At 54.0% G+C, this 21,343-nt stretch overlaps 7 protein-coding genes across 7 annotated transcripts; 3 read left to right on the top strand and 4 right to left on the bottom strand.

Moving 5' to 3' along the window:
• Nucleotides 1–1,629: 1,629 nt before the first annotated feature.
• Nucleotides 1,630–3,790, top strand: CLAFUR5_08148 (Efflux pump dotC; the record flags this gene model as incomplete). The annotated part of the gene is made up of 2 exons (XM_047907296.1): nucleotides 1,630–1,995; nucleotides 2,057–3,790. The coding sequence occupies 2 exons, from the start codon at nucleotides 1,630–1,632 to the stop codon at nucleotides 3,788–3,790; spliced, it is 2,100 nt and encodes a 699-aa protein (XP_047759043.1).
• Nucleotides 3,791–4,795: 1,005 nt separating this feature from the next.
• On the top strand, nucleotides 4,796–5,354 carry CLAFUR5_08147 (uncharacterized protein; the record flags this gene model as incomplete). The annotated part of the gene is made up of 2 exons (XM_047907295.1): nucleotides 4,796–5,101; nucleotides 5,160–5,354. The coding sequence occupies 2 exons, from the start codon at nucleotides 4,796–4,798 to the stop codon at nucleotides 5,352–5,354; spliced, it is 501 nt and encodes a 166-aa protein (XP_047760012.1).
• Nucleotides 5,355–10,264: 4,910 nt separating this feature from the next.
• CLAFUR5_08146 (Folic acid synthesis protein fol1) lies at nucleotides 10,265–14,056 on the bottom strand (the record flags this gene model as incomplete). Its single annotated transcript, XM_047907294.1, has 4 exons — nucleotides 10,265–11,261; nucleotides 11,315–11,523; nucleotides 11,608–13,498; nucleotides 13,548–14,056. 4 exons carry the CDS (start codon nucleotides 14,054–14,056, stop codon nucleotides 10,265–10,267), a joined length of 3,606 nt encoding a protein of 1,201 aa, XP_047760013.1.
• A 695-nt stretch (nucleotides 14,057–14,751) lies between these two features.
• Nucleotides 14,752–16,016, top strand: CLAFUR5_08145 ((3aS,4S,5R,7aS)-5-hydroxy-7a-methyl-1-oxo-octahydro-1H-indene-4-carboxyl-CoA dehydrogenase; the record flags this gene model as incomplete). The annotated part of the gene is made up of 4 exons (XM_047907293.1): nucleotides 14,752–14,764; nucleotides 14,824–15,085; nucleotides 15,154–15,574; nucleotides 15,636–16,016. The coding sequence occupies 4 exons, from the start codon at nucleotides 14,752–14,754 to the stop codon at nucleotides 16,014–16,016; spliced, it is 1,077 nt and encodes a 358-aa protein (XP_047759048.1).
• A 236-nt stretch (nucleotides 16,017–16,252) lies between these two features.
• Nucleotides 16,253–17,020, bottom strand: CLAFUR5_08144 (uncharacterized protein; the record flags this gene model as incomplete). The annotated part of the gene is made up of 1 exon (XM_047907292.1): nucleotides 16,253–17,020. The coding sequence occupies one exon, from the start codon at nucleotides 17,018–17,020 to the stop codon at nucleotides 16,253–16,255; it is 768 nt and encodes a 255-aa protein (XP_047759796.1).
• A 962-nt stretch (nucleotides 17,021–17,982) lies between these two features.
• Nucleotides 17,983–18,234, bottom strand: CLAFUR5_08143 (uncharacterized protein; the record flags this gene model as incomplete). Its single annotated transcript, XM_047907291.1, has 2 exons — nucleotides 17,983–18,169; nucleotides 18,221–18,234. The coding sequence occupies 2 exons, from the start codon at nucleotides 18,232–18,234 to the stop codon at nucleotides 17,983–17,985; spliced, it is 201 nt and encodes a 66-aa protein (XP_047760014.1).
• A 902-nt stretch (nucleotides 18,235–19,136) lies between these two features.
• CLAFUR5_08142 (uncharacterized protein) lies at nucleotides 19,137–20,593 on the bottom strand (the record flags this gene model as incomplete). The annotated part of the gene is made up of 2 exons (XM_047907290.1): nucleotides 19,137–20,322; nucleotides 20,376–20,593. The coding sequence occupies 2 exons, from the start codon at nucleotides 20,591–20,593 to the stop codon at nucleotides 19,137–19,139; spliced, it is 1,404 nt and encodes a 467-aa protein (XP_047759049.1).
• Between the last annotated feature and the right edge of the window lie 750 nt (nucleotides 20,594–21,343).

Below are 21,343 nucleotides of genomic sequence, written 5' to 3'. Positions count from 1 at the left end.
GTCCGCACTTCACCACGTTCCTTTCACCGTCATCATCTACAGCACCGATATTGGTCCTTGGGTCTACTCTTGTCGCTGCTATCGTCATGGTCCACGATGCGAGTATCCTCCAGACATGGCAACAGGACTGTTGTTTGCCGTGGGCATGCGGAGAGCGCGACCTCTTGTGGACCATGCCACAATCATCAGCGTCGCTTGGCTACACCGCGCCTATCGATGGGCGGCACACCTGCGGGAGCGCCTCGGCCTCCACCCTCAGGTACTCGGAAGTTCAAGACGCGTCAATCCACCAGGAAGTGATACCAATCCACGCAAACACGGCAGCCGCCTGAGCACCGATGACCTGCAGCCATCTCCAGCTTGACACCACGAGTACAAGTCCAGTGCTTCTGCAGACGGCGTCTTTCGAAGGTCTCCTCTTTCATTCCTCGGGATTTCGGATCCTGTCGTTCTTGACACATTTCGAACCAGCAACCAGCAACGGACCGGCCGTTGACACGATGGCAAGCGGAACATGCTTCTCTTCTGGACCTTTCAGGACCTGGCTGTGCTCTTAATCCAAGGCCTGTCAGCAAACGCGATACCAGATAGTGACCTGTGTCGCAGCGACCTCTCAAAGGTGGCTTCTGTTTCATGCAGTCGCAATAAACTTCGGCACTATACCACGTCTACCGTGCAGCTGTCGTGCAGAGCATCGCAATCGTACCTGCAGCCTTGGTCGGTGCCGACAGCTACGTGGCTAGCTGTCAGTTCCACGCGAGCTTTACGACTGGAGGCAGTTCGCACCTCGCGCCTCCCTACGACATCCTGCCTCTTCTGTTGCTGCAATGCCAAGCCTGCTGAGCGATGAACACTCATCGACCCCCTGGAGACCGACGCATTTAGCATTTTGACGAGGTTCAACGGTCTTCGTGCTTCAGAGGACTGACGGGCAGTCTGAGGTACCGGTACGTAACTTTAGAGCCGATGACACAGTGACACTTCCATGGCAAGCCTCAAACCTTTTTGCAGCAGAAGCAAGGGATCCCCTCAATCGATGAAGTCAACTCAAGATGTGGCCAGATGCTAGCGTGAATCACAAGCAAACAACTGACCAGTCACAACGCGGCCGCACACATGCCCGTCGGCTTCTGCTATTCCTCCGATTGCTCTACCATCATGTACGAAGGCGGCCAGGACGGGTATGCGAAGTACCGTGGGAACCAGCAGATCACCGACCCTTTGTACGAAGATGCCAAACCGCCACAACTTTGGTAAGACGGCGGTCGGCACTATTTGAAGCAGAATCAATAAACATGGCCAGGCGGGGCCGAAAAGCTTCAGTGTTGATTGTACGACGATTCAAGCTGTTTGATTAGCCGGATCGAGGTTGCACACGGAGTTTCGGCATTAAATCTGAAGGCGTCACTACCGCGTGCGTCGCATCTGGCCGTTCAACCGTTTCATACAGGTGCAGCGTCTTTCTTCGCGACTGTTGCATTTCTGTACATTCTTGACATCGATATCATCTGCATCTACTGCACACGAAAGTCTCGAATGCCTGGACGGTCAGCGTGAGACTCCTTCGGCGGTGTTCCTTTGCTCCAGACTTTTGCCGCCCGTCGGGACGAGCGACGCGAAAGCTTCATCATGAGCTCGACAGAAGATCACAAGAGTCGAAGCGATACTTCACGACTACCAGAAGAAAGCAGTCGTACGGACAGCAAGACAGTGTCTCCAGCATCTGTGCGTGACAGTTCGGAGACACTTCACAGTATCGGCCATGTCACAGTCGAGGACCCTCGATGCGATGCGCTTCAACGGCTAGAAAGTCACCCCTACCACCAAGGGCTCCAATTTGAAGAGAGTGAAAAGCCGACAGCAACAGCACAAGATGAGGATAACAAAGATGGCAAGATCATGGGGAGGACCAAGGGCAAGATCGCTGTCATTATGCTTGCGCTGTGTTTGGCAGTCTTCCTCGCAGCACTGGATGTGACGATCATCACAACAGCGGTAAGTATTGAACAATGGTCGCTGATGAATCGAGACACGAATACTGAGTTATATTTCGCAGCTCCCCACCATCAGCGAGCATTTCCACTCATCGGCTGGTTACACTTGGATTGGTTCCGCCTTCCTGCTTGCGAACGCAGCCTCGATTCCATCATGGGGCAAGGTATCAGACATCTTTGGTCGAAAGCCCATGTTGCTGCTTGCAAACATCATCTTCATGATCGGATCGCTGGTGGCAGCCTTGTCGAATAGCATTGGCATGCTCATCGCGGCACGAGCTGTACAGGGTCTCGGCGGCGGTGGCTTGATCATCTTGGTCAACATCGTCATTGGAGACCTGTTCCCCCTGCGCATTCGTGGCGCCTTCTACGGTGTGATCGGAGGAGTCTGGGCCATCGCATCTTCTGTGGGACCGATCATCGGTGGTGCCTTCACTCAAGCTGTATCCTGGCGATGGTGCTTCTGGATCAACTTGCCACTGGACGGTATTGCCTTCATCATCCTGCTGGTCTTTTTGGATATCAAGACACCAAGAACACCTCTTGTGGAAGGACTCAAAGCTGTTGACTGGATCGGCACGCTCACAGTCGTCGGCGGCACACTGATGTTCCTTTTCGGTCTCCAATATGGCGGTGTCACAGCGCCATGGGACTCTGCATTGGTTCTCTGTCTCCTTATCTTTGGTGGGCTCACATTAGCGATCTTCCTCGTCTGGGAGTGGAAGGCTGCAAAGTTTCCGATCATACCAATGGCCATCTTCTCGAGTGTCACGAACTGTGCGACTCTGGCCATCGTCTTCTTGCACGGATTCGTCTTCATCTCGGCCTCCTACTATCTGCCACTGTACTTCCAGGCCATCCGTGGTGCCACACCGATCTTGTCTGGAGTTTATCTTCTCCCTACTGCTCTAGCTCTTGCTGTTGGCTCCATTGCGACTGGTGTTACGATAGCGAAGACGGGAAAGTTCCTCCCACCAATCTACTTTGGTTTTTTTATGATGGCAGTCGGCTTTGGGCTATTTATCAACTTCGACGCTTACAGTTCCTGGGCAAAGTTGATCCTCTTCCAGGTTGTCGCAGGCCTCGGCGTCGGTCTGATCTTCCAGGCCCCCATCATCGCACTCCAGGCGCATATTCAACCACGAGATATCGGCACTGCCACTGCCACCCTGGGCTTTATCCGCCAGCTGGCAACGACCATATCGGTCGTGATCGGAGAGGTGGTGTATCAGAATCAGCTGAAGAAGAAGATACCCGGACTTGCGACAGTCCTCAGCCCCCAGGAGCTCGGCAGAATCAGTGGAGGCAACGCAGGCGCGAACACCGAGTTCATTGACCAGCTTCCGCAGCCACAGAAGGGAGCGGTACGTGTGGCATTTGCAGATTCATTGCAGCCAATGTGGATCATGTACACCTGCTTCGCCGCCGTGGGCTTCGTCACGATGTTCCTAATAAAGCGCAAGCAGCTCACACGACAGCATGAAGAAACAAAGACAGGCATTGAGGCCGAGAAGGCCAACAGAGAATCAAGACTCCAGGAGGCAGCAGAGAAGCGAGCGTCAAAGGCTTCGTTATCAGCTGACAAGCGTGCGTCGAAGCTCTCCTTCAAGCGACGAAGCCAAGGCCGGCCCATCAGTGGCGACACCGAGGACCCCAAGAGTCGACCAACGAGTGAGGTGCCAACAGAAGCTACGCCGCACTCGTCCTGGGAGAAGGATCTTGAGCCGGGTCCACGACCTCCCGTGCCGCGCATTCCGGAAGAGCACTCGTCGAAGGAGAATGTATCAAGAGGGTAAATTTTGAAAAGACATTTCGTACTGTATACTTTGCAAAAGCTTTGGGGTCGCGACCGGTTGGTCCAATGCATGGCGAGGCGTTGAGGGAGCTTTGGATCCGCTGGGCATTGTGCATGGTCTTTTGGAAGATACCCTCGTGGGAATAATCACGATAGCAGGCATAGCTAGCCTGTACAGCGTGCTCAGATCGATGTAACTATAGATGTACGACAGGATTTCACGACTTTTTGTGTCAGCCGGGCGACGGCCTAGGTATCATGCTGATTCCGGTGCCGTCAATTGCCAAAGATGACCGACAAGATGGGTGCGAGGAAGGGAGGGAGTGCCGCCAAGGCTTTGCGCTTTCTTCGTGACAACGAGAACGAGGAGCTGCTTCCAAGGCTCCCGAGTTGACCAGTTCGATCGACAACCCGACATCTTGAGCATCGTTCAGCTTGGGATACTCGGTTCTGTCACCGCGAGCACCACGCGCAATCCAAAATTGTACTAACATCGGCGACACCACCGCCATACCACCATGTCGCTCTTTGACTACGCCGAAGGGATCGCGCGATCGCCTGAGCTGCACGGTCGCATGTCGACATCGGTTGCTCAGCATGCTGTGTTCGACATGACAATGCGCCACGCTTCGATTTCGAGGTGTATGCTTGGCGACTTTCCCAACGGGTGTGTGCGACAGTGCAACTCTAAAGCGCTGTCATTGGTCAAAGCCATCTAGATACCATTCGCTGGTATGCTCCAATACGCCTGCCATCATTCGTCGCGACGGCATGTCTGCCGTGATATAAGCACAACGAGGACCCGCTCGCGCTGCGCAGTCGCTGACATGCATCCAGTGCTCAACGCAGGCATTACCACGATCCATTCTTTTTGCATTTCATACCCATACTGCTGGGCGCACAGCGAGTATAACTTTCTCCCTCGCTCGCACTTTTCCTTCCCTTTCTCTCCTCCACATCCACACAGCTCTTGTAACCTCGCAGCACAACCCCAACATCTATCGCCATGGTCTCCTCAAAATCGATCTACTTCGCCCTCGCGGGCATCCTCGCCCTCCTCGCACCACAAGCCCAGGCCTACGACCCGCATAGAAATTCCCCCGACTTCAACATCGACCTCCAGCGCTATTCCGACGGCGAGTGCCGCGAGCCTTACGGCAGATGGCGCAGGGGCAAGACCGATCAGCGCGTTAGGATCAAAGGGCCCAAGCCCAATGTCGGCGAGAGGTGCGAATCGTTCAAGAAGGGTGATGATGCGTTCGGGAGCTTCGACTTCAAGTGGAAGCCGAGGAAGCACTATGAGGCGGATACGGTGAGTATACCTCTCATCCCTCTTCTTGACACGATGTACTGACTCTTTAATCTTCCAGGCCCAAGACGATCCGTGGAAGGGCAAGGGCGAAAAGAAGAGGTACTGCTACATCGAGGTGTACGAGGAGAGAGAGTGCCAAGGAGAGGTAGTAGGCACTTTGAGCGAGGCGAATCGGTGGGAACAGATTGAGGAGTGTGCCGGCGGGTTTGATGGAAAGGGACGCAGCGTGCTTCTGGTGTGTTCTGATCACTGAGGGCGGATGCAATGAAGGTTGTTCGGTGTGCTGCGAGTATTCGTGACGTTTACATCTGCTTGGTAGTATTTAGAGCATGAGTAAAAGGTCTTTGTGTTGTGCTATCGGGTTTGATACTCTTGTTCCCGATGTAAGTCGTTCCTTCGCTCTTTTCTTCTGAATGTCGATATCAAGCCATGCCGTCTGACTTCTCAGGCGATACAGCCCGCAACAACTTCCAAAGAGAACCTCCCGATATGACTGACTCTTGCAAGGTCGAGAATGAAGTATAACCGGCATCGATAGTGCACAAACACTGTGCTGCAGAGCAAGGAGGTACTGGCCACTGGTTGGGAGCTCGACACTGTCCAGGACGAAGACCTGGAGCGCATCAACCACCTCATGATGCTCGGCGAGGATCTTTTCGGTCGAAAGATCCACAGGATGGTCGAGTGATCCGGGGTGTGGGAGAAGGTTGATGCGAATGGCGTCAAGGATCAGGCTCAAATGTTCGCACCACATTGGTGCGCGTGCACACTATAATGGCAGAACTGTTTGTGGGCTTTGACGCCGGGGCAAGACTCCCGCATTCACGACTCTCTTATGGCATTGTGTGGATTCAGCATGTCGCTGAAATTTCAAGTCAAGGAGCTGTTGCAGTGAAGGTTTCGTTCGACACGTGATCGTGGTTCAGGGGCCATCGGCCGTTTCGCTGGAGTGTGAGTGATGTGTGCTGTGAGGGGTTGCGCGAAAGCATAGCGTCAGATTGAGCAGGCAAGTGCGGATCGATGATCGAAGGGACTCATGTTGGGTGGTTGCGACGAACAATGAAACACAAGCCAAGGCCGCTTCAGCCTCGCAAAGTTGAAGCACGACGGAGAACCATCACAAAGCACTACGTCGCGACGTGCAACAACAAGAAGCAGTGGCTGTGACGATAGCAGAAACAGTAGCGACTGCGACAATGCGCAAGTCACCGTATCCGATCTCGGAAACACACTGCCAGGCAAGAGCACACCAGACCAAGCAATAGCAGAACAGAAACACGAGCATCATGCGACATGCGACATGCGAAAAGAACGATCAGGAAGGCACATGCGATTACATTGCCAGGTACCTACATGCAAAGCAGCTCCTCGCTTCCTCGTCCATTCCCCAAAGGCACAAAAAAGCCAAGAGGATATGGAGAGTACTGACACCGGTCACCACGCGAAGGTGGCTGCTCATCGACCGGCTCCCGCCGACCGCCCCAGCCATCCGCAGCGCAAAGCGACTTCTTACGCATCAAGCTGGTTCGGGTCAGCGAGGGACACCTCCCTCCACTCCTCAGTGTCCTTATCCCGTACCCACTTCGCGGTGGCAGCTTTCGTTGAGCCTGGGATCTATCTAATACCCGTATCTCGCTCTGCGAAGGTTGGTCAGTTGAGAAGGTCAGAGGTGGAAAGGGGAAGGTGAGAGCATACCTGTGTAATTCTTCCGTCCTCATAACCTCCCATTGTTCAGCCGTCCATTTTTCGCATGGATGCGCCGCCGACCATTTTGCTACGCATGGTTGCGCTGTCGATTTGTTCTTTCGGGTCAGCTTGGCTTTCAGCCAGAGGCCGATCGGGTAGAAGAGTCCGCAGTCGAGACCCATGTTGTTGATTGTTGTTGATGGTTGATGGTTGCTGTTGATAATAGTTGGTTCTTCCGATTGTTGACTCAGTTGAGGAAAGGAAAGGAAAGGAGGCGAGGAAAAGTTCGGGAATTTAACCACCTCGTGAACTGGCTTTTCTGGACATGCTGGCGAAAGAGGTGGTCGTGAGGGTGAGGACCGTGGTCGATGAGACTGCGACCCTATCAGAGGGCTGTTGGTGATGGACTTGGTGAGGTCGCGATGGGGCTGCAGCCAATGCAAGGCTGTCAGGGGTTCCAGAAATCTGGCTTCGATCGCGGGAAGCTATGGATAAAGGCGTTCAAAAGTTATGGACGGCGTGACATAACACCTTGAGAAGAAGCGCTTCGAAGGCAGTCGATGCCGTGAGCGACGGTGAAAGTGGATGAGATGCGCCCGCATGACCTGCTGACCAGTGCCGACAGCGTTCGGCAAGAGCACTCATCCATCGGTCACCTTGAGGTGAAGGCGAAGTCGGCGATTGCTCTGCATAGCGAACTGATACAATCGCAGTCCTTGATATTCTCCGATGCTGCTGGTGTTGTTCACTTCGGTCGGTCAGTCTGCTGGTCATTACTCGGCATGCCGAAGCCGAACGCATCGGGAAACCGACAACGCTGAACGCGAACATGGTATGCTCAGCCGGCAACTACAGTTGAAGCAGTTGCAGGATCGTCCGTAAATAGTGCCGCTGTCAGAGCCTGGGGTGAGAGTTGCTCAGGTCAATCGATCTGCTTGCATCGTCCACCTGGTGCGCAAGTAGCTACCTTCGGAGATCAGAAGTCGTCAATCGCGACCGGCATGTTTCCATGTCAGGCGCCTTCCGACGGTCGCAATTCACAATCAGACATGGGGTCTTTCAATTGGAAGGCATGATGGTAGAGCTTATCGCACTTGACTCTGTTTCTTGCGGAATGTCCAATGCTGCTGTTCTTACCTTACGTACCTTCTCGTCGGTCGATCAGCATCGTGCTTCGGTGCTTCCAGCATATGTGCCAAATAAGGCTGTGATGCTGACACCCTGTCCGAATCTCACAAAGTCTCTGCGCACCATTCGACCTGCGGAGAGACAGGTCCACGCTCTTTCAGGACGACTCTTGTCATCGCACACGTCAAGAGAATCGCGAACTCATGGCACACCAGCCTCATGCCGCAGCTTGAAGCTACTCAGCCTCAGGGACAACGAGCCTGGCCGGCAGTCTTGGCGCTCGAGATGGCTTTGTGCCACACCGCGCCTTGCATGCTGAACTCTGCTCGCAATCCCCAGCCAAGCATATGTAGCTGGTAAGCAATAACATCAAAGCATTTGACCGCCACCATCTCTCAAGCGCTCTTTGATAGGGCTGCAGCCTTACCTACCAAGAGCTTCGGCCTTGATGCCATAGGTCCAAGGCCAAGCATAGGCAGCTGGTAAGCAATACCATCCGAGGCATTCGCAGCATTTAGCCCACCTCCAGCACTGACTCACAGTCGAACCCACTGGCAGCAGGACAAAACTCCAGCTCCCGCTCCAGAATTTCCTCCTTCCTTTCTCCCACAACCACAACCACCAGCACAAGACCACTCCACGTGACTCCGGTAAGTCTCCTTTCCCTTCCGTTTCACTGACATGACTTCTTTGTCAGGTCTACCTTTGCCTTCCATGGCACCTCATCTCAAAGGGGAGGTCGTCCAACGGTAGGATGCATGAGGGGCCCTAGCTGTCTCATTCTTTTGACACGCGAAAGGTGGCAAATTCGCTATTGCCAGTACCATTCCAAACTCATGAAATGTGGTGTTCGATTCCCACCTTCTCCATCCGCCTTCTTGGCGGCCCGGTCTCTTCGGAGATGTCGTCAGGTAAGTTCACCCTCCCTTGCTCTTTTTGCTAACATCATCGCAGCTCATCAAACACACTCCGGGTGATGTCGTCCAACGGTAGGACACTGAGGGGCCCTAGCTGTCTCACTCATTTGACATGCGACGGGTGGCAATCATCCGCCAGTACCATTAACTCAGAGACGAGGTGTTCGACTCCCTCCATCGCCAGCCGCCTCTGTGAGGCCGTGTCGTTGACACAATCTTTTCGGTGATGTCGTCCAACGGCAGGATACTCAGTGGGCCCCGAGCTGTCTTCATTCTTTGACATGCGGAGGGTGGCAACTCGTTACGCCAGTACCGTTTCAAGCTGAGAGATGAGGAGTTCGATTCCCTCCATCGCCAATAGCCTCATGAGCTCTAAACATCTTCGTCCTTCGTGTCGAACCTTGCTGCTGCAGCATCAAGATCACCATCCTCTCTGCAAAGTGGAGTAAGTGCGCAGTCCCTCACCCTCGTCGCTGACATCGGGACCACAGACCATCAATACTTCCCGGTGATGTCGTCCAACGGCAGGATCCTCAGTGGGCCCAAAGCTGCCTCATCCTTTTGACACGCTGCGGGTGGCATCACTCGTTTTTGCCAGTACCATACCAAGCTGAGAGATGAGGTGTTCGACTCCCTCCATCGCCATCCGCCTCTTTGGAGGTCTGACCAACCGCTGCTTGCAGCACTCTGTTTCAGGAGAAATCGTCCAACGGTAGGATCCGTGAGGGGCCCAAAGCTGTCATCGTTCATTTTCGGCATGCTGAGGGTGGCATCATTCTTTTTTGCCAGTACTGTACCAAACTCACGAGATGGAGTGTTCGAGTCCTCCCTTCTCTACTTTTTGATCTTTTTCATCAGTGCGCCTTGGCTTTGTTGCTGGCGGCTGGAGAAGAAGGGTCTCGGTCGTTGTTATTATTGTTGCTGACTTCGTGCGTATGCTGTGCTGCTGACCTTGTCGCTGCCGCTCCATTGAATTTGCCCACCGTGCTTTAAAAGAAGGCTCTCCGCCCGCTGCTGCCGTTCTCGTCGCGGTGACCCTCCGGTGCCGCCACGCAATTGCTCTTCTTGAGGTTTCTCGTTGCACGTCGACACTTTCCGAGTCTGCCACGGTCGCAGTTTATGCGCTCGTTGTACACAGTCCTTCGCCATGCGTCTTCACGCCGCGCGGCCGATGCCACAATTGTTTCATGATTTCCTTGGCATGGCCTCCAGTTCTTCGACGTCGCACAGCTCTTGTCGGGGCTTGCCATTGTTGTGCTGTCGCCATTCCGCCATCGACGTTGTTGTCGCCAAATTGCTCCGTTGCGATACAGCAGCTTGCTGATGGCTAGATTTGAATGGTTCTATTCGTTCCTGGCCTAGAACGCCTCGCTATGCACGCTCTATACTTACTGTACAACACAGCCTTTTATTTGGCTGAACGCCACGACATTTACGTCACCGATTTCTCCGTAGACAGTCCTCTATACATCGCATCAGCCATCTTCACAACCCTCACCATCTCCTCCACATCGTGCACCCGCACAATCTCCGCCCCACCTTGCACGGCCGCTGTCACAGTCGCCGCCGTACCACTGACTCTGTCAGCAGCATTCTCGACTCCAGTGATCTTACCAATGAATCCTTTCCGACTGCTGCCTACCAGCCAGGGATACGTGCGTAGCCGTTCATCATAGCGTAAACTACGGAATTTACAAAGAATGTCCAGATTCTGCCCGGTATCCTTTGCGAAGCCGATGCCAGGGTCGAGGATGATGCGCCAGCGGCGAATGCCTGCTTCTTCTGCTGCTTTGAGGCGGGCTGTGAGCTCGCTGGCGATGGTGGAAATGAGGCCGTCTGGGTAGGACGTGTTCTCGTCGTTCTGCATCGTGGCTGGTGTGCCGCGCATGTGCATCATGATGTAGGTACAGCCCAGGCGTGCGATGGTTGAGAGCATGTCGGGGTCGAGCATGCCTGCTGAGATGTCATTGATCATGTGCGCTCCGGCATTGATTGCTGCTTCTGCAACTGCCGCTCGGTATGTGTCGATTGAGATGGCCACCTTTGAAGCTTCTGGCAGTGATTTGATGGCTTCAATCGCTGGCAGGATGCGTGCAATCTCTTCTTCTGGCGAGACATCGGGAGCGTTGGGTCTGGAAGATTGGCCGCCGATGTCGATAATCTTGGCGCCTGCTGCGATGTGGGCAGCGACAGTCGTCTTGAGGGCTTCCACTTCAGTCGGTTGGTGGATACCGCCGTCTGAGAACGAGTCGGGTGTGACGTTGAGTATGGACATCACCATTGTCTTCCTTGCTGGGTTCAGGCTGTGAGCATCCAGGCCAGGTGCGAGCGGCGTCAGGGGGTACATGGGCGTGTCTGCAGGCGGGAGCCTCAGTAAATGTGCCGCTACTTCTGTGCCGCTTTGAGGATGGTTGAAGTCGTTGGCCAGGCTGCGTCGATGTCAGTGGGTGGTGTTTTATGAACGTGAAACAGCTGTACCTACTCGCATAATGGTCGCAGCACGAATTCTCTCTCTAGCATCAGCCGATGGGGCACTATCAAGCGGTTTGTTTCCACGATTCGTTGTCCGTAAGCAACGATATCCAGGTCAATATTTCGTGGGCCCTTGTCAATGAGCTTGACTCTACCAAGACCTGATTCAACAGCTTGAAGGGTGTTCAATAGTTCGACAGGTTCCAGCTCCGTCTCGATCTGTAAGAAGTCAGTATGCTGCGTGACGGTTGTGTCCATACGATGTACTTGTCAGCGCAACATGAGGCTTGGTGCTTCACATACCTTACAAACTCCGTTGAGGAACCGCTCTTGGTCCTCGACGTACATCGGTTCTGTCTCGTAGAGCGGACTTGTCTGCAGCACTCTGATCTTGTCATTGCTATCCAGAATCCGCAAAGCATCCTCGATGCTGGTGACACGATCCCCAATATTGCTGCCCAGCGCAACGAAAATTGCTTCATTGTTGGCACCTCTAGCGGCACTCGCCCGTACGGCACTATCGGATTCACCAGGAGCTTGTGTGACGATTGTGCTGTCTACACGATTCACCTTTAGCACTCCCGCGGAGACCCTTGGTTCATGCAAAACGCGAGTGGCAATTAGTTGTGCCGCGTGTTGCGAATCCTGTGTCTGGGCGTCTTTAAAGATATCTCTGACGAAAGGTTCGAGCGAGTCAACAACGGATTGCAATGCCTTCTGGATAGACTGATTCTGGCTGTCCTGAGCAACCACGTTCCCCCTCAAGATCACCATTACCATCAAACGCCTCCCTGGCTTATTCACCGAAAGTCCCGGCAGGAATAAATGTATGGTGTCGTGGTGCGGTTGGAAGAAACTGACTTTCGCTTCTCCAATACCACCGTATCCGTCCAGGTGGGTCGTGAACTCGAACCGAACACTAGGGTTACCTGGCAGGTTTGCGATGAGAGTATTCATAGCCTCGCTACACGATGTGATGCTGTTCTTGGTTTTGTTTACCAAATGATCTTCGATATCCTGAGCCAGCTCGAGGGGGGTGACCTTGGCAACAGTTTTCCACTGCTCAGGTGACCATGCGAGAGAAATTTTCAGATTTCGCACGCCCAGATGAATTTCGATGGGTTTGGAGGACAACTTCCGGAATGACAGTTGTTTCTTGTCTCCTCTCTCAAGGACCAATTGGTTCTGATACAGTGGCACGTGGAGGTGCGACCTTTGCAATGGGAGGAAGTCAGCGGGTCTCAATGTGAGGCCGTTCCCATCATGAGCGAGCGCAGTGACACTGTCGTCGACGGACTGTAGCGCACCATGGCCGGTGACATCAGACGATACTTCCCTCTTCCCTGAAGAAGCCTGATTCACATCAGCTTGAATGTCGAATCCATCGCCAGGCTCTTCATGATCCTCATCTCGAGCCTCTGTACTCATGTCCTGGTTGTGGACAAAGGATTTGTGATCGAAAGTAACTTCAACCTCGTTCCCAACTCCGGATGTGCTTGTCTTCCATGTTGCATTGACGAGGGTCACTGTCTGAGACGTGGCGTTGCGTGCGATCAGACCTACTCTATGCAAGACAAGTGGATGTGACCGGAACTCCAATACTCGCAGCATCGTCTCTGCTATGGCAGATAGTGCATCGTCGACTGTCTGGAACTTCATGGCCTCACAGACTCGGCTGGCTACTGTGGCTGCCATGTCTGCCAGAAAATTCGCTTCCTGTCGACCGCTGATGGCTTCCGCCGGGTTAGCTTGCGCCAGCCGTCTCTCGTCAATCCGACCAAGCAGTGTCACTCTGATGTCTGTAATGATGCGAGCATCTGCGGCAGTCTGCGAGATACTTTGTTGAATACCCACATCGTGCGAGAACCCCAGCTCTATCGCAGGACACCCCGCCTCCAATTTGGCCCAAATCCAATACGTTCGCTGTCTGCCTTTCCATACGGCACCGGGAATGCGAGCCCATTGAAGCGAATGGTATGCAATGACCTTGCAGTCGCCGAACTCGTGGCAGCATTGCAACAGAGCTTCGGCCCAGCACGATAGTCCTCGTCTAGACGAATTTCTGACGTTTTGTACGAAGCGATTGTATAGCCTCTCGCTCAAGGTCTCCAGCATTTCCAAAGCCGCTGAGTGATCTCTGACCCTGATCAAGATGGTTCGACGGACGCCAAGCTTCTCGCTGATGTCTGAAGGTCTATACTCTGCGTCAGGACTGGACCTTTAGTCTCTACTATTCGACCTACAGTTTATGCTTGCTTTTGTGATCTCCGGATATCGAGCTGTCACCGTCGTGAGCTCCCAAATCTTCACGTCGGTCTGCGCCGGTGTGATCAGTTACAATTGCATTGTATGAGTCCGGGGGCTCACTCATCATGGCCGCCGGCGGAGAAGCAACGCTGGAAAGCGCGCGCTTGCGATGCAATCGCACAGGCGAGCGCTCTGCCCAGGTTCTTGCAACGCCGAATTGAGCATGGTTGTAAGGTTTTGCAGACAGCACGTGCAAAGCGAATGCTCTCGAGACGCGCAAGGTCTGTGAGCGTGGAGCAAGCCCGGCGTCGAGGGTCTGCCAGCCTAGACGCGTTCTCGTGGCGTGGAAGTTGGACTTCTGATCATGGCCCGTCCAAAACTGATGGCGACTTTGGAGCTTGTGTGCGAAGGTGCGTGCGGTCAGAAGACACTTTGGAGATCCAGGATGGCTACCGGGGCTGGCAATGGTTGACCATTGCATAGACTTGGCGTGCCCGGCTCTCATTATGCTCAGCTACTCGAGCAGGCTATTTCCCGGGTCAGTGAGTTTGGGTGAGGGCGCATCGCAGCGCTGAGATTGTTGTATATGATTGACAGCTGTGTTGGTCTGCCGTACGTCCTGCTGTCAGATGCATGTCAAAGTCCACGTGATGGTGATGTTGTCTAAGTTGTTGCTCAGATGAACGTTTGATAGTGAGCTCGCGTCGGGTCGTGACAGACGCGGCGAAGTCAGAGTGGGTCGCCAAGGATCCCTGCACTGGCTTGCAGACTGTAGTTCTAAGTTGTGCAACGCGACCCTTGCACTTGGAGGCAGTCGCCAGGGCATCGTCCACAACACACCAACCAGGACGACATTCACTCAGATGTATGTTGCTTCACATGATTGACAGGCATCGCTGTCATATGCAATGCACACCATGCAGCTGGTCCACGTGACTGCGCTTGGTGCAGGACGAAAGCGATTCGATCGGTGTGATCGGTGATCGGCTGCCGCGGCTTTCATCGTTCATCATCATGCGATGCCTCGGCCCAGGCGATGGATCACTCAGTCGTGTCGTGCAACTCGTGTTGATGTTACAAACACCCTCTCTTTTCATACCACTGTCTCTCTCCACAGGCATCAGTCCCGCCCTGCTTCCATCTATATCTATCAACGCTCAGTACACCGCCTAACGACAGAAGACAGCAGTATCAGCAACCATGGCCAGCCCACGTAAGACCACACGTACATCATACATGTATGCCAGAGAGCAATGCCTGACGTCCACACAGAGCAGATCCGCACCGTCACGACCGATCTCTTGAAGATTAACCACCCCATCATGCTTGCCGGCATGAACGTCGCCGCCGGTCCGAAGCTCGCCGCCGCCGTCACCAACGCCGGCGGTATCGGTGTCATTGGTGGTGTCGGCTACACCCCAGACATGCTCCGCGAGCAGATTGCAGAGCTCAAGGGCTTCCTCAAGGACAAGAATGCTCCATTCGGCGTCGATCTTCTCCTCCCGCAGGTCGGTGGTAGCGCACGAAAGACCAAGTAAGGACAATTTCTACACATACACAAACATGCCACATGACACTCCTCTGACACCACCCTCCCCACAGCTACGACTACACCAAGGGCAAGCTCGGCGAGCTCACCGACATCGTCATCGACTCCGGCGCCCGCCTCTTCGTCTCCGCCGTCGGCGTGCCCCCCAAGCAGATCGTCGACAAGCTCCACAAAGCCGGCATCCTCTACATGAACATGATCGGCCACCCCAAGCACGTCAAGAAGTGCCTCGACCTCGGCGTCGACATGATCTGCGCCCAGGGTGGTGAAGGAGGAGGCCACACCGGTGACGTCCCTACAACCGTCCTGATCCCAGAGGTCGTCCGTCTCTGCAAGAACCGCAAGTCGCCCATGACTGGACAGCCAGTGCAGGTTATTGCTGCAGGCGGTATCTTCAACCACCAGACTCTCGCTGCTGCTCTCGCGCTCGGTGCCAGTGCTGTCTGGGTTGGTACCCGATTCGTGCTTTCCGAGGTAAGACCCCAATCCCACCCCACACTCTCTTCCCAAACAACCCTCCTAACAACTATCCCAGGAAGCCGGCGCCCCCAAGGCCCACCAAGAAGCCGTCAAGACCGCCGGTTTCGACGACAACGTCCGCACCATCATCTTCACCGGCCGACCCCTCCGCGTCCGCAACAACCCATACATCCAGAACTGGGAAGAGAACCGCCAAAACGAGATCAAGGAGCTCACGTCCAAGGGCCACATCCCAGTAGAGTGGGACATTGAGAGGATGGGTGATGACGTTGATGACGATACTATGGACAATGCAAGGCCGTTCTTGATGGGTAAGGCCGCTGCGGTGGTGAATGAGAGGGACAGTGCGAAGAAGATTATTGATGATATGGTCGGTGGGGCCGTGGAGGTCATGCAGAAGAATGTTAGCTTCATTACTAGCAGGAGTAAGTTGTAGATGTGGAGGTGATATACGGGTAGTGTACGAAATGATATGAGAGTGCGATCTATGTCTTCATTGCGATTTGTTTACATCTATATCTTCCCTTGAGTCTACAGCTTTGCTTCCGGATGGAAGTACCCAACGCTCGCACCAGCGTCTTCCCTGTCAAGGACAGCAGCTTTAGAACGACAAAGACCAGGCTCCTTTCCCTGCACCGTGATCCTCTGGCTTACTTCGGCTGGGAGATGTGGCTACAGTAGGTGGGCGGGTCGGTAGTCATGCTGAGGAAGCTCGTGAGCGAAGGCGCTGTGTTGGATGGATTCTGGCGTCTCAAGTTCGCCTTCTTCAATCACTGTCTCGAGGCTTCTGACTGGCATGATGCCGAGAGGATGGTCTCGAATAAGCGATGGACTGATTTGATCGTTCGTGGCAATCTCGGCGGAGCTATTCGCGTGGTGGAAAGCGTCGTGGTGTGGTCGCAAGACGTGATATTGCGGGAACCCCATGCTGCCGTTGTTACTTGGGACCACGGAGCGCAGATGTGCTTGTAGTCGTTCTGATGCTCTCTGGAATGATTCCGTGGCGTGCTTATGCAGGTCGGCGGTTTCGCGCTGAAGGTTGGATGTAGTGACGAGACACTCTTTGAGAGCTTCGATGTAGATCATCGCGTCGTCTGTGGTCTTGCGGCTTTGTTGGATATTGTGTTGTTGCTCTCCGAGGCATTCGAAGTTGAGCTCTGTGATTGCTTCTTGCTGTTCTGCGGTGTAGCGCTCGTTGAGCTGGGCCTTCACTTTGTCGCGAATGCGATGGGCGGTGCCGGGACTCGGTCGCGATGGAGAGATGTGATTTGTAGCTGAGCGGCATGGTGTGGCCTTGGATGGGCTGGGAGTGGGTGATATCTCGAAGGTGGTATCATCGAATGCTGGGAAGGGCTCGGTCTCGGTTGTGGCTCCCTGCTCTGGAAGCATGATCATATCGCTCGCCCTCCCAAAGAACTGATTGTTCGGCGCACTCTCCATCTCTTGATCTCAATCTGTACCTTCAGCTCCATCGTTCCTCCACCACATCCATATACCCACCCTCACTGCTTGCTCTCGTACCAGCAAACATGCATGTGTTCCAATCGCTTTGTCCCCCACTGGAGGTTATGCAGAAGAATGTTAGCTTCATTCCTAGCAGGAGTAAGTTCTAGATATAGAGGTGATGTAGCGGGGGTGATGCAAGAATGAAAGGAGTGATCTATGGCCTTGCTTCCAGACTCTCTACGCCTGTTTCTGAGGCTTTGCCCTCAAGCGTGGCAGTGAACCCATTGCTACGGGAGACGTTGGACTTGGTCTCGCAACCTTCCTCAGCCTCATCGGCACTCTCCTCACCTGCTGTATTCAACTGGCTATTGAGCATCCAAACCCCATCCTCTCCTTTGGTCGCAGTCTTTCTCACATCACTCCAGAACATAATCAATGCAAGACTGTCGTCCAGATACGGCTTCCTTTCCTCGTAAAGCGCCCTCAGGACATCTGAGCTTGCTCCACTCGGGCTACAGCTGTCTTGCCAGAGGTAGAAACATTTCCTTGACAGAGATCACGGCCTAAGCACGTAGATCCTGGATATCTTGCCCGAGCTGCTGGACAATGCCGATGCAGTCTTGGAAAGCTCCAATGCACTTCTGTCGTGTGGCGTTGTGTTCCCTCTGTAGTGCCTGCTGATGCTCACCGATGCTTTTCAGCACGAGTCCGATGACTTCTTCTTGCTGTTCAGTGGCACAGCTTTGGTGGAGTTGTGTCCTTATCGTGTCGCAGATCTTGTCGGCGATGCTGAGGGGCTTGATCATCCCACTCCCCTTGGCAAAGAATTGCCTGTCCGGTACACTGGGATTCATCTCCTCTTACTCTGTCGACTCATCCTGCCTGAGCCATCGCCATCTTCTTGTGCGTGGCCATCGCTGCCTGCGCTCATGCCGGCAAACACGCATGTCTCTTTCTCACTTCTCCCTCTCAACCATATGCACCTTCGGCACAGCATGCCGAAGCTTCTTCTTGTCCTCCTCTGTCGGTGTGAAGCCGAAAGATTGCTCTGCTTTGTCTGAGAGGAAGAGGCCTGCTGCTGCGTAGGCCATAATGCCGGCGCCGATGAAGATTCGCGTTCGGGGCGGTATGGTGCGGTAGGATCTGGGATGGTGTTAGATATCAGGCTGGAAATGTGGATCGAGGATGAGATACTGCCAGAGGGACATTGTGGCGTGTGGTGGGGCCTGTGCAGTGGTGTTTGTGGTGAGATGATCGAGCACTGGGGGTGGGTCAAGATTGTAGCACTAGGGTTGAGGTTAGGTATAACTTGAGGTACATACGAGGGTAGCGTGCTAAATAAAGTCCGGGCGACGACAATATGCGTTCTACAACGCATCCCAAGATTTGCAATCAGTATCAGCGACCTGCTCGGAGGTCATCAGTAATGTTCACTAATTCTCAGACCGTCAATCTCAGTGTCACGGGCATGGTGGTCACAACTTGCGCCAGCAACGCCAACAACACCAACAGCTGACCCATGTGAGGCTCATGTTCACCGGGTGACACGCCAATGGGACGCAAAATACACATCCGAGACGTCTTTGCTCCCACAGTGCCACAGATGACAGATGACAAAGCCATCGCGCACATTCTCCATCTCTTCATCTCTTCGTCTCTTCATCTCTTCATCTCTTCATCGCTTCTTGCCGTCCTTGAATCTTCCTGCCAAGGCCGATGGTCAGGACTCCCTGCCTCCGGATCCATAACAAAGCTTTGGGCAGATGTTATCATGTTGCAGAACCCACCTGCTAATTTCAGCCACGCGGGAAGACTATCTGGACTTCACTTGTCGCTACTCTGGAAACATCGACATTGAGTATACATGCTATCATGGCTCATCGCTACATACAGAGACTGGCCTGGTTCCCAACAAGCAGGAATCAGACCTACCAGTCCTTCGCCAACTTTGCCACCGGAGGCACATACTTGTGCCTTGCCCAGACGGCATAGTATACTGCCGCAACGATCGCCACACCTCCGTATACTGCCGACGCCCAGTTCATTGATTGGACGGTTGGAGAATTGCCCAGTGGGAAGAATGCAAAAATGTACGCAATCATGATATAAATTAATCCAATCCGATCATGTTCGACGCCCAACCAAGCGGTACTCCCAGGCTCCAGCGGCGAGGAAGTAACTCCTCGCCTCGTATGCGTTTGAGGAGGATGCAGCCGATCGATGTCATGTACGATGTAAGCAGGGCAACTACCCCGATCGAGAGGATAGCGTTGAACGTGACGCTGCTTCCAAGATTGATCAAGGGCAGCAGGCAGGTGATGGTGAAGCTGAGCATAACAGCGTTCAATGGAATATCCCATCCTGGTCGGACGTAGCACCAGATGCGCGCAAAAGGCAGTCCGCCGTCTCGAGCGAAGGCGAACATCTGGCGAGAAGCTGTCGCAACGTTGCTGATGGCCGAGCAGAGCGTGAGAGTGGTGATGATGCATGCCATGACGGTTGCACCAGCATGCGACCGGGTTGCATTATAAAAGGTTCCAATGAATGCGAAATTGTATGCTGGCATCGTGGCCTGGTCGATAGGGCCGATGCAGTACGCGAAGGTAATGGTCATGACCAGTCCGGTGATGCCATTGAGGCACAACGTCGAGACCATGGCCCAAGGAATCGTCCGCGATGCATCTTTGACCTCCTCGGACATGTGTACACACGAGTCTGGGCCAATGAGGGCATATATCGGACCAGTAAAGGCCACCAATGCCGCCGTACCCATTGAAGGCCATCCCGATGTTTGGGTCCAGTCCAACCACACGTCAGCATTCGAATGCTGCGGAGCAAAGACCCACAATGGTATCAGGATCGCAAAGAAGCCGAAGACCAGGAGGATCAGGACCAGTCCTTCGAGGAGTGGCAGTCTTCGGGCGAAGAATGTGTTGAATAACACCGCCACAGAACAAGCCGCAATCGTCAGGAGTACAGCGTGCCATGCCTGCGGTACGTACGCAGCATCATTGAGTATGATCAGTCCCTGAACTTGGAGTGCCACTGTGAAGCATTGCCCGGCAATGCCTGCTTGCCACCCCAACACACAGAACCACCCAACCAGATAAGAGAGGAGCTTCTGGAACGACTTTGGTGCAAACTCCGAGACCCAATGATACTGGCCACCAGAAGTCGGCGCCATAGATGCCATTTCCGCCATTGAGAGTATTGCCGCACCAAATCCAAACAGCGTCACGATGTAGATATAGATCATGGCCGGCAGTCCTCCATTGGGTAGGATATAACTGACTGAGCTGCATCGAACCATCAGCACAACGTCCCAAATACTATTTCCGCACCAACACACCTCAAAGTCGACGCCCAAGTCATCATCAACACAGCCGCGAAGCCAAAGATCGGGATGAAGCTGAAGTTTCGCCTGAATTCCTGCGCCTGGCCCATCCGTGCCATGTCTCGTCTGTCGAACGCTGTCCCGGCCTTCTCAGGCGGGAGATCGGTGTGCTCGAATGCGTCGTCCATGCTGATTTGGGATGCGACTTTGTCACCTTCGAAGAAGCCGGCCATTGTGGTGAAGACTCTCTGTCGAGAGTGAATGATGGAGAAAGAAAAATTCACGGCATGCAAGACCCCGTGCAACGGCTACCACGTGGCGACCGACCGCGAGGAAGCTGTGAAGGGAGAAAGATTGATAACAAGATTATGGAACTGTGAAGACTGGGAAAAGAGAGCTGTGGTCTAGTCGCAAGCACTGCTGCTATCGGTCGCTCACCTACCTGCTTGGGACTGGACTTTCATCTCAGAGCTAACGATACTAGAGCCAAATCCTCCAAGACCTTAGACATCCGCAGAATACGGGTGGGGCCTAGGACGACCGATTGTTCGGGTACCTCTGTGCCACGGTGTGACCACCTGCACGCAAGCGACGCGCACGAACCTGGGAAGATGCAGCAGGATCCGATAAGTTTGCTTCGCTCGGCTGCGTATTTCGCGGCTGTCACAAGCGCCCTCAGCGCCCAGCGGGGAGAGCCTTGTGGAGAGTCACCCTTCCGCGGCGAGACCCTTGGTGATATGTGCCGAACTCATGCTCTGGAATAACCAGTACAGCGCTTGAAGCACAAGATATGATCTGGACTCCGTTGGGAATCATAATGCCTTGGGCACGCGCGCTATGAAGTGCTCATGCCTTGAGGTATCACGGATATAATGTTCCACGACGCCTCGGTCGACGCACTTCGCTGCTCCGGCAATGGAAGCTTAAAGCGCTCCCATTGAACTTGGCGTGATAGTGGGGGACGTGGCTTGCGTTTTCTCGGT

Source organism: Fulvia fulva, chromosome 3 (genome assembly GCF_020509005.1).
Source record: "Fulvia fulva chromosome 3, complete sequence".
Taxonomy (NCBI): Eukaryota; Fungi; Ascomycota; class Dothideomycetes; order Mycosphaerellales; family Mycosphaerellaceae; genus Fulvia; species Fulvia fulva.
This window is presented reverse-complemented; position numbering and strand designations above follow the sequence as displayed.